The sequence below is a fragment of the Neopsephotus bourkii genome, unplaced genomic scaffold, assembly GCF_033783945.1.
Source record: "Neopsephotus bourkii isolate Nb327-2 ecotype Australia unplaced genomic scaffold, CSIRO-AGI_Nbou_v1 NB_663, whole genome shotgun sequence".
NCBI lineage: Eukaryota > Metazoa > Chordata > Aves > Psittaciformes > Psittacidae > Neopsephotus > Neopsephotus bourkii.
This window is the reverse complement of record NW_026901162.1, coordinates 7,587-24,343: the sequence shown is the minus strand read 5'-3', so window position 1 is coordinate 24,343 and position 16,757 is coordinate 7,587. Positions and strand designations below refer to the sequence as shown.

General features: G+C 42.7%; 1 protein-coding gene across 1 annotated transcript; it reads right to left on the bottom strand.

Annotated features, from left to right (window-relative positions):
* Nucleotides 1-2,855: 2,855 nt before the first annotated feature.
* CBY2 (chibby family member 2) lies at nt 2,856-6,702 on the bottom strand. Its single transcript, XM_061353052.1, has 2 exons — nt 6,513-6,702; nt 2,856-4,138 (listed from the first exon to the last, which is right to left on the bottom strand). Exon 2 carries the CDS (start codon nt 4,003-4,005, stop codon nt 2,938-2,940), a length of 1,068 nt encoding a protein of 355 aa, XP_061209036.1. The 5' UTR covers nt 4,006-4,138; nt 6,513-6,702; the 3' UTR covers nt 2,856-2,937.
* Nucleotides 6,703-16,757: the final 10,055 nt, after the last annotated feature.

Sequence of the window (16,757 nt, the reverse complement as noted above, 5' to 3'; positions counted from 1 at the left end):
ATTTAGGGATGGGAGGGTGGGGTGGGATTGCTAAGATAAGCACAAAAGGCCAGGCCAGGGTTATATGAAGACACTACAAAACCAGCTATATTAGACTGCCTAATAAGAAAGAATGGGAAAGTCAGCATTTGCACGGAACCCAGCTACAGGCAATAATCCAATTTGCAGGGAAGTAAGAGGTTGATGGTGACCTTGCCAAAAAAATAGCTTTCCAAAAATAATACCGACAAATGAGTAGTGCAAAAATAAGGACCTAGTCAGAAACAATAAGAAGGAGAGAGCCAGAAAGTTTGTCTGTCTGCAAAAAATAAATTATGAACTATAAGAATGACAACCATACATTCCAATCGATAATAACTATTCATTTCCAGGGACTTGCAAATGACCAGGCTAGGAGAAAAAAATTTCAACTTACCCCCTTTTCTCCCAAACCTGCCTAAATGTTATGGTAACTGTAAATACCTACTGCTGCCATTTGTACTTTAAATAGACTGCAAAAGCTTTGAGGCCAGCCCTCCTCACCAGTACCCACTCTGGATGGAGACCTATGTGATGGTCCCCACTGAAGTGGTTAACGCCACTCACTGGGAGAAAGGAACAAAGCAGAGAACGGGAAGTGCTTGGGACTGTCCTTTTGCAGTTCTGTGTTACCATGCAGGCAACTCAGTCAGATCTCACTATCTGTGCCCTCAACATTGAGTAACAGATCAGCAATAGTCATGTAGACCAAACAATCCTCATGATCATCTGCCTTTCTACCACCACCCAGAAGTGATCTTCCACTGTTGTCACCAAACCTGTCCAGCTTGTAACCGAATAAGTGCAGACTGGAGACTTGGTACCTTCTGGGATTATGAGAATTTGTTTATCACACAGTCCTCTGCAAGACTAAGCACTGGGCAGTCATTATGGACATTGTTATCTCAGCACCTGACAGACTTCAGAAACCATAAGCACATGAGTCAATTCAACTTCTTCATAAGACATGCCAAAAAACACATACACTAGGTGTAGACTTTCTATTACCAGGAATATCAAAGATCCAAAGCAGTGATCAAAGCATGAAGGGCTCACAAAACCTAATTCCCTAGAGGCACATCATTAACATTCGGGAGAAGTAGCGTGTTCCACTGAGGCTCCTACATGTGCTCCTGACAGTTAAGCTCTGCCCAAAGTAACTCAATTTAATTCACAAAGTAATAATTTAATTCACAATGGAGATATCTGAGTCAGCTGCTTAATGAAGGCATCTCACAGAGAGTGAAGGCAGGGACTGGGACTGGCAGCACATGCTCCTGAGTCTGTGCCACTACACCAGCTGCTGAAAAACCTCCTCTGCTCAGACCACCAAGCTCCTTACTCAGAGAGCACGGTATGTCCCCTCTAACTCAGAGAGCTCCAAACTGAATGTCGAAGTTGGAATTAATTGCCCCCAAAGCAATTATAGAGGCAACAGAGCAGCATCTTGAAGACCTAACAGAAGAGGAAAATACCCCTTGTATTAAGTCTCTGAAGTAAAGAGTCATCACGGGTATTTGTCCTGGTGTTGTCTCAGTGAAATACAAGGTGAAAGAGAATTCATCCTTTAGGTAGTTTGGTGCCACATCACTTAAGACACCTATAAACTAGAGTGACAACCTGTTTCTTGGGTCCTGTTGCAAGAGGTAAACCTCACCAAGCTTTACAATAATGCTCCTACAATTGCTCTGCAGAAGTCTCCTTGTGCCTGTCTTGTTAGATTACCTAAAGATTCCTGTATTCTGCCTGAAAGGTTGCAACAAATTGCAGAAAGACAGCTCAGACTCACAAAGCTGCCCAGGGGCTTCTGCTGTGCAGAGTCAGGGCATTGCCCTTTGCATGCCCTGTGGTACCACTAGAAATATCAGTGTTTCTCCAGGCTAGAAAGCTGTTAGCTCCATAAGTGCACATGAATTTTTGCAGATAATGGTACATTTGATCCCTGGCTACAAAGAAGACTTGGTCTAAAAAGACCACCAAAGTCTACAGGAATTTTCTTTTAGCAGTGAGCCATAAATAAAACACTAAGCAGTCTTTCCTATACACACTGCATCCTAAAAGTGTTGTCTATCAGCAAATAATCTCCTCACTTGAAATCAGTAAGATTATTCAAGTGTACCAAAACAAAACAATTTGAGAAGAATTAAGCCCAATTAAGGTACAAAACAATTAAAGCAATTTACAAATAACCAAGGCAAAAGAGGACATGCTGTTCTGGTGGGAGACGTTTGCTTTATGGTTCTATTATACTCTGAGGCAAGATACGGATTCTTTCCTGAGGAAGAGCTTTAAACAAGGGAAAGATATAATTTAAGTGGGAATATGGGACTGGGAAAAGGAGACAGCTAGAATGTATATGTACACATATATGTGTATATATAGCACATATAATGTGGTTTTCTGTGTCCCATTGTCTTTCATGGGCCTGTCTCAAGTGGGAGACTACATTTTCCATGGTCCACTGCTTGCCTTATATGAAATAGAGAAGGCTTGTGTGTGTCAGAAGACACAGTTCAGCCACAGAAATTGGCCAGCCACAAAAAAGGAGGAGACCACCAGCATCCAAATTTAGTTCACAGCTGGGACGCTCGTTTTCAGGAAGGGCACATCCCTCTAAAATATATGGCCAATATAAAGTACCTCAATTACAGTGCAAAAAGCATTGGCTTTTTAAAATCTAGACCTTATTATAGAAAACATAAAAAAAAAAATGGTGACAATTGTTTTCCTGACACTAGGCGAATTCATGGCAGTCACCCACACTGTAGAATCAGAAGGTGAAATACTTTTAAGTAATGTAAGAAAGTTTCAGAATGACACAATGTACCCCAGGTGTCTTCAGTCTTTAATGGGATTTTATTGGGTTCCCTGGAGCAAGAAGAGAAGCTTTCCGGGAAATGGAACTAGGAGGTCTTAGCTTCACATCTCTCCAAACTCAGGTGCCAGGTTCAGTCCTGCTTCTTCATACACTGGGCAAGTGATGGCAGTGAGCTCCTTTTCCAACATTTCCATCTGAGCCGTAATGTCTGACACAGTGTTTTTCACAGCATTCAGCTGCAGCTTCAGTTTATTGTAATCTTCTTGGAAGGCTCTGTCCACATCATAGAGGATGGGACAGCCCTGTTTCTCCCCAGTAATATGACGGTTCACTTTCAGGAAAATGTCGAGGAGCTCGTGTAAGTCCTGAAGGGCCTGGAGGATTTCATACTCGCTGTGCATGCTTGGGGCAGACTTGGTCTTACCCTGGGTTGCAGTGGGTTTTTTCTTTTTAGCTCCGTGCTCCTGTTCGGGGGCTTGGCCAGGGTTACCTTCTTCCCCAGCTGTGATTGTGCCAGTGTCCTTCTGAAGATCTGAGCTGGTATCTTTGCTATCTTCATTGATTGTGATGGTGTTGGTGTCCTTCTGAGGCTCTGAGCTGCCATCTTTGCTCTCTTCATGAACTATGGTGGTGCCAGTGTCCTGAAGATCTGAGCTGACATCTTTGCTCTCTGTGATGGCTTTTTGGTCTTTCCAGGAGATGTGGACTCTTCTGTCATCCTGCTGGAAATCCCCTAAGATTTTTTTCTTTTCCTGGAATGCCTGGAGGGTTTTGTTGCTTTTGCTGAGCTGAACGCTTATATTCCTCTTGTGGAAGAATGGGAATGGCTTTTTTTCCTTCTGGTTGCTTTGCTGAATGGCATCACTGCAAATAACCTGGACAGCTTTGTTCTGTGACTGCTGACATTGTAGAGCCTTGTTTTCCTCCCAGAGCATCCTGTTTTCTATACGGAGGACTTGGTTTTCCTCCCAGAGTGCTCTGTTCTCCTCCCAGATACTCCACTCATTCTGTGCCTTCTTCCTAAAGACTTTCTGGGAAGGAATCGATGGCTGGCAGCAGATCGCATTCACCCATTTACCATCAACAAAGACAAACATATCATCCCTCACTTTCATCCATGGGGCAATGCATTCCACTTCAGGCTCTGCATGCTGCATGCTTTGGTTCATCAGATCAAAAGCAGACAGGGCCTATTCTTTACTAAATTGAGGAGGACTGTGTGAAAAGACTTCTTCCAGGACTTCCAGGACTCCTCTGGCAAGGAGTAGGTGACACAGTGTGGTTGGACAAGTGTGATCAGGGCTGAAAGAAAAAGGAACACAAATGCACAGCGTTACTGACAAAATTCAAGTTCAAAATTAAAGTACACCAACAAGTAAATCAGTTCCCACAGTCGGCTGTGTCGCCTCTTTGACTCTGAAAGGAATACATAAGAAACTTACTTTACAAAAGGTGAGAAAATTGGCATTGGTAGATAAAGCAGCTCTAAGGCAGCACCACAAGCTTTGGGATAAAACCCTGGACTCTTATCCCTCTACCTCATTTTTACAGACATGTGAAGGAGTAAAATGTGAGAATTTCATGCACCTCAGAATAGCCTGTTCCTAAATGATTGGTAGGCGCATGAATGAAAATCTGTTATGAAGCTGAAACCAACTTTTCAAAGCAAAATATTTTTCAAGGATCACAGGGTAAAACTGGCCTCAAGAACAGCTTTTTCTTATTGATTCTCAGTAGTAGCCCGTCTTAACAGCATACCACAGAAATACAGTGGCGGTTGTGCTTTTTTGATCTTAAAATCCACAGAACTGTAAACAGGAAGAGCACTGAGTGTCACAAGATGCACAAATAATTAAAACTCCAAACCACAGCCCTGGGACACTGGGACCAGGGAGAGCTCTGTTGCTCTTTGCATGTTTTTCTGACAACAAAACCATGGTCACCATGGTCCAAAAACTGTCACAACCCACAGATAATTCCCCATTTTTCTTTCTCATCTATCCCATCTCTCTTCTCTTTATATCCTTTGATAGCTCCATTACTTTTCTTGCTTTCTAGCCTTGCAGTAGTGATTGCTCATATCTTTCCTACTGCTTCTTTTTTCACATCATTGGAAAACCCATCTCTTTAAAATCCATTCTGTGGGGCCATACCTCCAATGCTTTCTATTTTAGTCACAAAAAACCCAGACTTAGCTGCACAACACTGTTCCCTCCTTCCTCCTACATGAAATATTATGGCTTATATCACCTTCTGAACATGAGTAAACCTGAGCAAATGAAATATTTCAGGGGGTTTTTACATTAACAAAAACCAAGCAACCAAAAAAGAAAAACAGAAAAAAAAATTGTGCAGAAGAAAATCTTATTTTCTTCAGTATTTATCAAAACTAAATGGGTGTGACTTTCATGGTGAAGTCATTTGAACTGAGGTTGAACTATTTTTATAACCAATTTTTTTTTAATTCCTCGGGTTTCTGTGCAGTGTTTCTATGTACAGGGTTTCTAAGTACAAATGTGCTTTTTTCTAGTTAAAAAAAAAAGTTGGCTGTCAAATTTCACCCTGGTCTACTTCTCTCTGAGGTCCCACCAGCCTCATTTTGCCCCTGTATCCCTGCCCCATTCATTAGGCACAGAGTGACCACCATGCACAAGCTCCTTACACCCTCCAGCTCTGCCATAGTGTTGTGCACCCTCCCCATCTTATTTTTGCCCTCTCCTTTCCAAAACCTTCTGCTTGTCCCTTTCCCTGCGATCTCCAACATGCAGCACTGCACCTCTGGGCTCCTCCAAGTTACTTCTGAGAACCAGTATCCATAGCTCCTTCATTCACCCCCTTCCCAGGCTTGTCCAAAAGCTCAGAGAATTACTGTTTGCATTTAAAATCCAAAATCCCTTAATGCAGGGAAAAGCAATTGCAGTACAGGTCTGCTTGCAGTAACACTTGATTTTTTTGCAATAGGATCTCTGTTTGACTTTCAGGGCTGTCTTCCACATCACTAGCTGGTTTATCTCACATCAGACTTGTGGTTTTGTTCCTCTGCTAAAAGGGATTTCCTCCAAAACTCCCAGTTCAGGAGGTTTAGGTCTACACTTACACCATGTTCAGAGCCATATATCACTCCTTTCCTTGCACCCACTCCCCTGCAGCGTTTCCAATGTATCCCGTTCCCTTGGAGTGTCAAGTCCTGTCATTTCTACCAACAGCCCCAAGGTGGGGAGGTAAATCAGCTCAGGGATCACAAACCTCTATGTATCCAGAGGAGGAGTAGAAAACATCCAGCATCATAAGCCCAGACCCACCTGCCACTGCATACCATGGGCAAGAAGCTAGAGTTGCTAAAGTCACATTCAAAGTGTTTAGGTGGCATGTTTTCAAGATAAACAGAGATGTATAATATATACAGCATTGAAGGACATTATCTTGGGGACAATTAAACTTGACAGCGGCTCTGTCAGCTCTTTTGCACTGCAGGGGAGACATCAACCCAGGCTTTGGAGAGATGCTTCAAGTTCTCCCACATCATTTACCCCTCATCTCTGAAGGAAACAACCCTGGAAGATGCTGGACAGCTGGGGTGGGTGGTCAGGACAGCTGCCTGAGGGGGAAACCACATGAGACTGAGCTGGGATGGGTAATTCAGCAGCGCTAAAGTAAGCGGCTGCTGTGTGCTCACCTGCTCAGCCGGGGCGATGGTCTTCCTGCTGCCTGCACCGCTGCCAAGCAGCCCGGTCTGAGGTCCTGCTTCTGCTGGGGTGTCTGGGTGCAGCTGGGCTGTGCAGCTGCGGATAGAAGGGACCCACTGTTGATGCAAGTGCTCTAGAACCAGCCCCCTGACACCTCTCCCCGGGGCTGGGAGCTCCTGAACACCCTCCTTGCACTTTTATATTCCCTCCCTGCTGGCCTCCCAGGGTTGACTTTGATTTTTCCCAGCATTGCCCTTTTTTTTGTTGTTTTGTTGTTTTTTTCCATGGAAATGACTTTTCTACTAGCTCAGCTCTCATGCCCTTTCCTGATCCCAGACTTCCCGATCTGCCTTTGTTGCTTATAACTGAGAGCAGTTTGGGTGCATCCTTTCTCTATCACACCCTCTTGAAACAAACTGTGTTTTCATTGCGAATCTTCAAATTATGTTTGTTGCTGGACTGATTCAGATACATTCAAAAATCACTTCCTTGTATGAGCTGTGAGACTTGAAGTTATTTTCTAAGGACAACATGAGTTTGAAGTTTTTCTTTGACTATAAGTACAAGAGCAGTATATCACTGAACCCTATTAAGAAGAAAATAGAATATACGGGACATTCATGCATTACAAGTTTAGATATTATTTGTAGCAACTATTCCCACTTCCATGTCTTTACATTACTAATGATCTCATTCTCTTTCTTATTTGCTTCATCTTTCAGATGTGATTTTTTTTCCTCATCAGGGCTCTTGAATAATAAATACAGCAGTTAATTTTGTATCCAGTGAAAATTACCAACTTGGCATCAGCCCCAAGGTGACTGCTATTGCTTTAGAAAGTTGGAGGTGCAGTTCAGCTTTGGTGTTAAAGATGATAAACTCTTGTATAAAATTCTCCTCTGCAATTTCTCCCTTGCTTATATTTAATCTTAGACAAAAAATAAAAACATCACAGGTTACTATGGCAACTCCTCAGGGAGCATTCTCCTTTATTCAAGCTCCAGGATGCTGCACAGGAAAATAGGAAAATGTCCTCAAAAGAGAAAGGAAAAGATTTTATCATGAGGTACTTGTGCTTGGTTTGCCATCAAATGGGAATTTAAGGATGCAGCCAGTTTTTGGGAGAGGTGACTGAAATGGCTGATCTGAACTTCTGAGGCTTTGGACCACTGCAACAGACCTTTGATAAACAACTTAAGGTCCAAGAGCTGGCTGGAAAGTGAGTTAATAGAGGCAAGTGCAACATAAGACTGATCAACAGACAAAGCCAGCTTAATAGAGCTGCTGAGAAATAGGTTAACAGTGTACTTTTGCCTTTTCTTATGCAGTTATTTTCATTAAGGCTGAACAGAGTTATTCTGGCAAGTCATTTATTTGCTGAAAATTAAGACTTCAAATACCAATATGTTTGGATCAGATTTAGTGAACATGATCAGATGTGTGTACGTGTCCAGCAGAACTGGAAATGCTGCAACAGCTCACTGCAGAATTTTTATAGCAGCGACACTGATTTCTGAGCTGGACTCCCAAAAGGACCAAGATGTCATTCACAGGATTACAAAGGCAGAAATAATGCTGAGTGTGTTCCCCTCCCTGCCAAGTGACAAGTAACCCCTGCTCTGTAAGAAGGGTTTGAACTAACTTCCTAGCTGAGTGCTTTGTCCACATCTTCACACTACTCTTTCACTATACAAAGAAATAAATATTAATCGGAACCAAAGCCATATTCCCCATTCTACCTGCACCAGGCTGTTCAGCTGACCTTGCTGCCCTTGCTCCCAGAGGTTATCTGTTTCTGGAACAGAACCAGTGGCAGGGAGTGGATGATCCCACACACACTCCTGCAATATTCTCCCGTTTGGAAACGTCCCTCCCTGCTGGGCTGCAAGAAGTCACCATCCAGTGACGGGTTGGAAGGGCAAAGTGCAGGGGGAGAGCAAAGTCTGAGCTGCTGCCATGAAGATCTTCTGAGAAGGACCCTGGAGACTCTACCCCGGCCTCCTTCCCATTGGGAATGATGGCATGTACAAACAGTAAAGTTCAGCCTTTTCCTTCATTTACTTTTGGGTTTAGAAGGCCTGTTAAAGTGCTTACAATCAAAATAATCTGGATTTTCTTTTTCATTTATTTATTTATTTATTTAGTAAAGGTGTGTTTCTTTGAATTTGGATCATCTTTTTCTTTTTTATGAGTGTCTTATAGTCCCAGCTCTTTATTTGATAGCACCAAAGGCATCCACTGCCAATTTCTACCACCCCAAACACATTGGTGCTTCTGAAATGCCAGTTTCTGTTCTTCTCAGAACAAGCTGCTCTCACTGCACACTCATCCACTGCTCTCCAGGGCATTAAGCCTGGATGCAAATCCTACTGAGTCACTGAAAAGATTATTGCATATTTCAGTGATCTTGAATATCCTCCTGATCTATCTCCTGATCTCAGTGACTGCCTGGGAAGTAAAAACAATGTTTTCCTAGGGTTTAAGGCAATTAAGTGTCTGGAAGGAGAGTTGGTGATATCTCAGCATCATGTTGTGCCTAGGAGCAGATGAGTGCACTTGTTCAGCAGTGTGGAAATCAGTAATGAAAACCTCCAGAGCAGGTTCTTTTCAGACAGTTAAATGGCTTGAGGGACACACTGATGTCACCATCTATGTGGACTAATTGTCCTTCCAGGGACACCATCACAGCACTGCTGCCAGTGTGCCTCAGTGTAACCCTCACACATGCAATGCTGTGCAAAACACCAAACTACATACACATGCCAGCACCAGTCAGGATGCTTTGGTCAGCTGAGAGCTGAAATGGAAGATGGAAATACTTACTTTCATACCTTGCCTCTGGTCCTAATTCCACTTTAGATGTGGGGTAAATCATCTGTCCGCATTTCCTTGTGTTCCCGGTGATGCTGGGATACTGACTCTGTGACACAAGCTGTTAAGAGAGATTTATTCTTACACTTAAGTGCTTTGAACATGAACAGCACTACAGTAAAGAAGTCTTATGTTTCACTCTTATTTATCCCTATGTTAGTAATGCACACATCGTTTACAAGCTGAAGCAATCCATTTGACTTTTACATGTAAGTGACATCTTTCAGAGGCTTTGTGTTGTTCCACCTCAGATCTCATTCCTACCTTGCTTTCATTCTCCTTCAGCTATGAATATTTTTACAAACGTATTGAAACCATGTGCAGACTCTTGGTCAACTCTAAGCCATTGCCTGTCAATGTCCTTTGAGTTGTGCTTCTGTGATACCACTTGTGAGCCTTGCCACAAAATACAGCCCAATTACTGTGTCAGTCTCCTACTTCTGTCTCATTGAACTTTACAGAGCACAGTGTTACTGAAACTGCCCTTTAGTTGTTTATTGTTGAGAAAATACTAGAAGTAGTGATGATTGGTGCACTTGCTTTTGTTGTGAGGGCAGAGGCATGCTCACCAAGGGTGGTGGAGTGGCAGAGCTGACATTGCACCCAAAGGAGGTCTTTGGTCTCACCTTATACCAGGACAATTCAGATGGGTACGGTCACCTGAAAGTGCCATGTGTGACCATGGGGTACCCAGTGTGGCCTCCAGGAGCCACCCCAAGAGGCAGACCTGCCATCAGGCTGTGTCAAACCCACTGGCCCTGGTCTCTGATACCTACAAACCCCAAACAGCAACTGGGATTGGTGTTCAGGTAACAGACTTGAGCCTTTGGTGGCTTGTCAGTCAGGTGATGCTTTGTCCCTCATTACTGCACTGATCAGGTCTTGCTGACTGCAAGACAGCTTAAACATTGTCTTGTAGGTATCACATGTAGACATCTCAAAGCAGTTGTCTACGGTTTGGAGGTAAATCCTCTCTGGCCCACAGTGCTGTTGGACATGATGTGCCACCTCCTGAGGACACCGCAGTGACCACTCAGGAATCTGCAGTTGTTAACCTCCTTAATTAGGTGGCTAAAAGAGAGCCTCACACCCTAGCAGAGCCCTCCAGCTCAGCTTGATTCACATGTGCATCCTGCAAGGGAAGGTGATGCTGCCAAGCCAACAACTACTGCATGGTCTGGGACACCTAAATGGGGTCAGCTGGACAGAGCTGAAAGAGTCATGTTGAAAATAAAAGCCCTCTTCTCAGGGCTTACAAAAAGCCATGTGCAAAATCCCTGTCTGTCACAGCCATCAAGCAAGAGACTGCAAAAGGTGGGGGGAGAGGGAAACATTACGGAGCATCCTATTTCATGTGCAAGGGCAGGAGCTGAGAGTCTCAATAGGCAGGAGCTGAGTCTCAATGAGCAGAGCAGACCACAAGAGCACAGACTGGAGCTGCAATGTCCTGCGAATAGATGCGAGGTGTGGGAGTGGAGGGTGTTTCAGGTCATTTTGAATAAAGCAATCCTTCCACTTGATAAGTCTTGCTGGGCGAGAGGAAGAGTCGGCATCTCCATTCCTGATTGACAGGGAGAAAATTGAGGGTTCAGGCTTATTAAACAACCTCTAACAGTGATTTATGGGGTCCTGTACATTTTAATCTAACAAAAAAAAAATTAAAATCATCTAATTAGCGAAGTGTGTAATCCTGTATATTAATTGTCTATTAGCCACTTCTTAATTATAATGGAATGCTTATCAAATAGCATGTGATGGCCACGCAGCACCAATTTAAGTCATTATCAGGCTAGCTTCTACTTTAATAAGGATCTGTTCAAATGAAATCTAACCATTTCATTTTATTTTAAAAGCGATAAAGAAGAGGAAGCTAAGATCTTAAAAAATTAGTATCCCATTAGGGTTTGCTAGATACTACCCTATGAACAGTGCTACATGAAAGCAACGTAAAAAATTCATTCAGATGTTAACCCAGATGATTGAACGGCAGAACAAGATGGAAACTTACCAAGGAAGAAAGATGTGTCTCATTTAGAAATACTGGCAAGCTCAGGTAATTCCTGTCTCTTGATTGTTTGACTTTGGAGCCTTAATGTTCAATTGAGCTGTGTTTGTGCATGTGTATTTTCAGAGGTTTTTAAAGAAATTAATTGAGAAAATTTGATTACATACAACCACATTGACCTCTACACGTCACCGGCAGGACTAGTAACATCTCTGCAATTTGAATAAAACAGGGTGCATTTGCAATAGCAATAACAAGAAGTTACCATTTTATACACAAAACCATGCTATAGGGAGATACGTATGATGTAAGGAAATAGCTGTACTGCCAATGGTTTTCACAAGCATGTGCTAATGAACAAGGAACCTGGAGACCCCAGAACACTAGGTTTGGATCTGATGGATGGACAGAGTTTCCTAGTAGCTCTTCACCATAGCTTCTCCACCAGGTACTCTGTACATCTTCTGTGAATCATTGTGAATGTCATCTTCTCTGTGAAGCATTGTGAATGCTCCATCCCTGGCAGTGTTCAAGGCCAGGTTGGATGAGGCCTTGGGTGATATGGTTTAGAGCAAGGTGTCCCTACCCATGGTAGGGGGGTTGGAACTTGATGATCTTAAGGTCCTTTCCAACCCTAACTATTCTATGATTCTCTGATTCTCTGTCTTCCCCAACCACTGCTGCTCCTGGTTTCTTTCTCCTAGTCCTATAACTCACAAAGCAACATTCATAGAACCATAGAATGATTGGGAGGGATAGATAGAATGGGTTGGAAGGGGTCTTAATAATCATCCCGTTCCAACCCCCTGCCATGGGCAGGGACACCTTCCACTAGACCAGGCTGCTCAAAGCCCTGTCCAGCCTGGCCTTGAACACTGCCGGGGACGGGGCATCCAGAATTTTTCTGGGCATCCTCTTCCAGTGAATCACTATGCAAACAGAGCTGCATACAACACTCCCAGTCCTTACAGGCATGCAAGATTTTGTTATCATTAGATCCGGGAGGGCAACACAATTTTAACACCTGTTCATCTCAGGGTTTAAATTGCTGCCAGATTTTAATGGTGTGCCAGAAGAAGAGGGGTTTCAGTGATAAAAGAAGAGAGTAGACAGTTAGATCCTCGGTATTGCTGTTAAGCACACCTAGGAACAGTTAATCGGGCAATTTTAGAAATGTTATGCAACCCCTAGGAATGATTTTATCCCAGACAAGCAGCCACTTTTACCCATTTCCCTCAGCTTTTAATCTGCGAAGTCTGTCCTGGTGTGAGTGGTGATTATAAAAGTTACCTGGTCTTATAAAACTACTTGTAAACTTCTGTGCAGATCTGGGATCACTGTCTGTCCAAGAGCTCTGTACTGGCACACAGAAAATAATTAGAACCAGAACATACATCCACCCAGAGAAATGCAATGAGAAAGAAATAGGTTAAACTGTCTTCATATGTGTCCAGAGGATATCATTAACATTAATGTAGTCATAAAGCAGCACCTGCTGGCTCAACACAGCAAATCTTTGCCTACTACCAATTAACTCTTCAAAAAATAATAGAGAACAATTTTAGCCCTTCTTGCCCCAAGCACAATAATTTGTTTCCTGCTAAGCATTATTAATTATAATGTCCCTGTTCCTTTGTTTCACTCAAATGAACAGCCCCATCAGTGGCATAAGCTCCACAGCAAGGTGTACTTCAGCAGGAGCAAGTACGGAGTTAGTGGGCTCTAAAAATATTACTCTACTTTTTACTGGTATTGTTGTTCTTTAGTTGGTGTAGGGCTTTCACTCTTAACCATCCAGAACTAGAAAAGCACAGATCTCAGTCGAAGCACAGATCTCAGCTAGGTGAAGGGATAAATTCCCTGAAGATGTTCACCTTACTGTAATGCCAACAATAAAGTGAGCATTCTGAGAAAACGATTTAGGTGGGGTAAGGCATGCAGTGAGATGGGCAGAAACACTCCTCAGACACAGCTGTAACCTTGTCCTTCACTGCTAAATGTAAACTGCAGTCAGATTGCTACCACAACTGATGGGAAAGGTATTTGAGGTGATCCTTCTTCTGGGGCCAAGTGTAAGGCTCCGACCATGCGTCTGCACATTAGTTGTGTGCTACTAGCTTGCACGTCCCTTTGATTCTCCTCCGGTGGTCTTTTCGTATCAGCTCTTCTCCAGTGCACTCAAGCAATGGCAAACCATGCCTTGTGCAAGGTTTCTGGTATGGTAGCCCTGGGGTGCAGAACTCCATCACACATAAGTCCATCAGGCTCACTTATGTATGTATACATAAGCTTTGGGTATTTGATTTAAAGCGTAAAGGACATCGTCCCTCCTGCAAGGTGCCTTCAACAACATAAGTCATGTTATGTCACAGAGCTGCCAGCCATCTCAGGCACAAGCAGGCATCACTCCTGGTCTGAGCAGTGCTGGCTGTGCAAGAAGCAAAGATAAGCCTCTTCTGCTTGGGGCGAAGAGAGCTCATCTCCTTCCAACTGTAAGCAGGGATGAGATGGCAGAAATACGTTCTTCCCATTAAAATATTTTGTATGGTGTTTAACCTGAGCATTGTGGTAGAAACCACAAGCCACCTGGACTTTCAACACAAGATAAGCATACAGTATGTGGCAGCCAGCCCATTAACTGAAACACTGTTTTGCATAATACAAACACTGAGGTTACACATTGTGCTGATGTTACTCTTCCTATCTTACCAAAGTCACTTTCTGCACAGAGAGAGTGTTAGGAATATGATTTACTGTTTACACGTGTCAGAGCTTTGCAGGTTATCACGGACCGAGTACGGTGGTGCTCACTGCTGAACGGACAAACTCCAAGGACACTGGTTCCTGTACTTATAATAGAAAGACATAACAGTCAATAGCTCCTATCTAAAGCCAAGTAGTTATTAGTCCATAGCTTGCAGAAAGCTGTACTACTGCTTCTTTAAGCTTGTGCCTGCTTGCATGTTTATTCACAAGTTAGAACTGCACAGAAAAGAACAGTTGTTTTGGCTGAAGAACCTCTGCAAAGCCTTTTTTATGAGACAGCATAGTCTTTCCTGAGCCATGAAATGCTTTGTAGTATTTGCCACAGCAATTGTCACGTCTTCAATATCTAACAAGGTACCTGGAGACTGTCCTATTTCTAGCAAAGATTTCTACCTGACACTAATAAGAAGACAGCATCCTGACACCACCTTTCAGAGGCAGAAAGGGGCACTCTGGTGACCTGGGAAGACTCATCTGAAATGACTGATCCAAAGCCTGTTACAAACTTACAGACAAGGTGCATGTCATCAGCCCCTATCTCCCTCACCTTGCACCCCAATGCTGATTAATTTCTACAAGTCTAATCTCAAGAACTGATGAATGACAAAATACATCTCTCTGGCTTGCAGGCAATTTTTTCTGCAGTGCATCTTTATCTGCTTTGCCTGATTGATCAAAGCTGTTATCTGCTGTACTCCATAGGCTTATTGACTAGGTTCAGCCTCGCTAACCCCAAGCCTTCAAAATCATAAAATTTGCTAAAAAACAGAGACAGTTTAAAAACTAAATAAGAAAGAAAAAAAAAGAAAAAAAACAAGAAGAGGGGTTCTTTGTATTTGACATTTGGATTCTGAACCTTCATAGAGGTCAGATTTTCTTCTCATCGTTGGGAGACAAAAATTTACTTTCATTTTGATGGTAGCAGATACTATATTTACAAATAATGAGATATCTGCCTAATTGTTTATTTTGGTTTTGTCATAATTACTTTTGCTCTGTAATTTTCTCCCCAGAATGTGTTTTCTTCTTGTATAGGGAGCAAAAGACAGCACTATGAGCATCTACTTCATGCAACTCCGTCTCAGAAGAGAAAAGTAGATAGATGACTGGAGCTAGCTACCTCCATGTCCTCTGGCCAGTGTAATTAGTAGTAGCCCTTACAATTCTGTTACCAGCCACTATTTCCATTTCTCCATCTTTGCACCAGCTCCACCCCACTAAACACTGAGCCTTTAGAAACCATCTCCAGCCATTTCCATTTACACCTACACATAACCCTCACATCTCTTTTCAGGAATCCCCAGGCAGTACTGTTTAAAGGCAAAAATTCAAATGCTATAAGCACATTTGAGCAAATGAGACCCATAATGGTTTGCCTCCTTGTTGAATCACGTCATCTTTGGTGCACAACTGCCACCAAAGCACAGATACACCTGTGTGATTGCTAGAGCTGAGCTGCAGATCTCCTGATGGGCCTGCTAAGGAAACTGCTTCTGAGAGGTAGGTGAATGTTAATATCAAGTGAAACTGTATCCTTCTGTGAGATATCTGTGTTTGTAGGGAGGAAAAATACCTAACACTGGAAGGACAGATACAGAAATCTGAAGCAGCGTTTCCTCCAAATTATGAATATAAAACTCCAGTACCTGAGAAGTACCATCAAACAACTTTCTTTTTGCCAAACAACAGAATCACTGAACAACTTCCTAAGTAAAAAAAGGTGGATGTGGGTAACGAGAGTTTAACTAAAATCTGGTTGGACCACACAGTTTATTAAAAAGATACGTGTTTTAAATGCCTTGTCACTTGCATATACGTATAAAATAAATTACAAAGATAGCGGCTCTTCATTATACTGGTATGTTGCTGCAGTGTGTCTGAGAAACCACAGGTACAAGTTCACATACATATCACTGTGCAAAGTGCTTGTCGTAATCATTTTCATGGGGAAAAATAAGCATTTGCAGGATCATATATTTTATGTTGTAACTTCAGTTAATGCTCACATCAATCAGATTGTCAAAGCTGTTTACAGCCCCTGCCTGGATATTTCCAGCTTTTGACGTGTTATGTCAAGGAGAACCAGAATCCTTGAAACATAATTTTGTCACTCCCTCTCTACTTACAGCTTTCTTCACATCTTCGATTTTCCTGGTAAACTCTACATCATTTGCAGCTGCTTCAGAATCCCAGAGCCACCAGCTCATTAGCAATGTCAAGATCACATTATTCCTCTTTTGAGAAACTGCCCTGGATTTCCCTCAAAGCTTTCGAAGACTAGGATTTCCAATACTTAGGTGGGTTCAGCTGCCACATCCTTCTAACCTTTTGCTATGTCTGGCAAGTCATAATTTGCTGATTATAAGCTGTGTCTCTTCTGCAGTGCAGCTAAAGTTCAGAACTAGCCTAAGATATACTGGTCCCAAGAGAGGGTGTGAGAAGGAAGAAGGGCTGGAGGATCTATATTTTTTCTTGTGAAATTGGAAAGTCTGGAATTAGAAATGACCCTTTCCTGTCTACTTTTGCCCAGATTATAATCATGGAGAAATCTGAAGATTTATCTCCATGAGTACCATGTGTCACATAACAGGGA

Excerpts from the sequence above, each read along its gene's own strand:
- CBY2 (XM_061353052.1), bottom strand. The coding sequence starts at position 4,005 with ATGAACCAAAGCATGCAGCATGCAGAGCCTGAAGTGGAATGCATTGCC.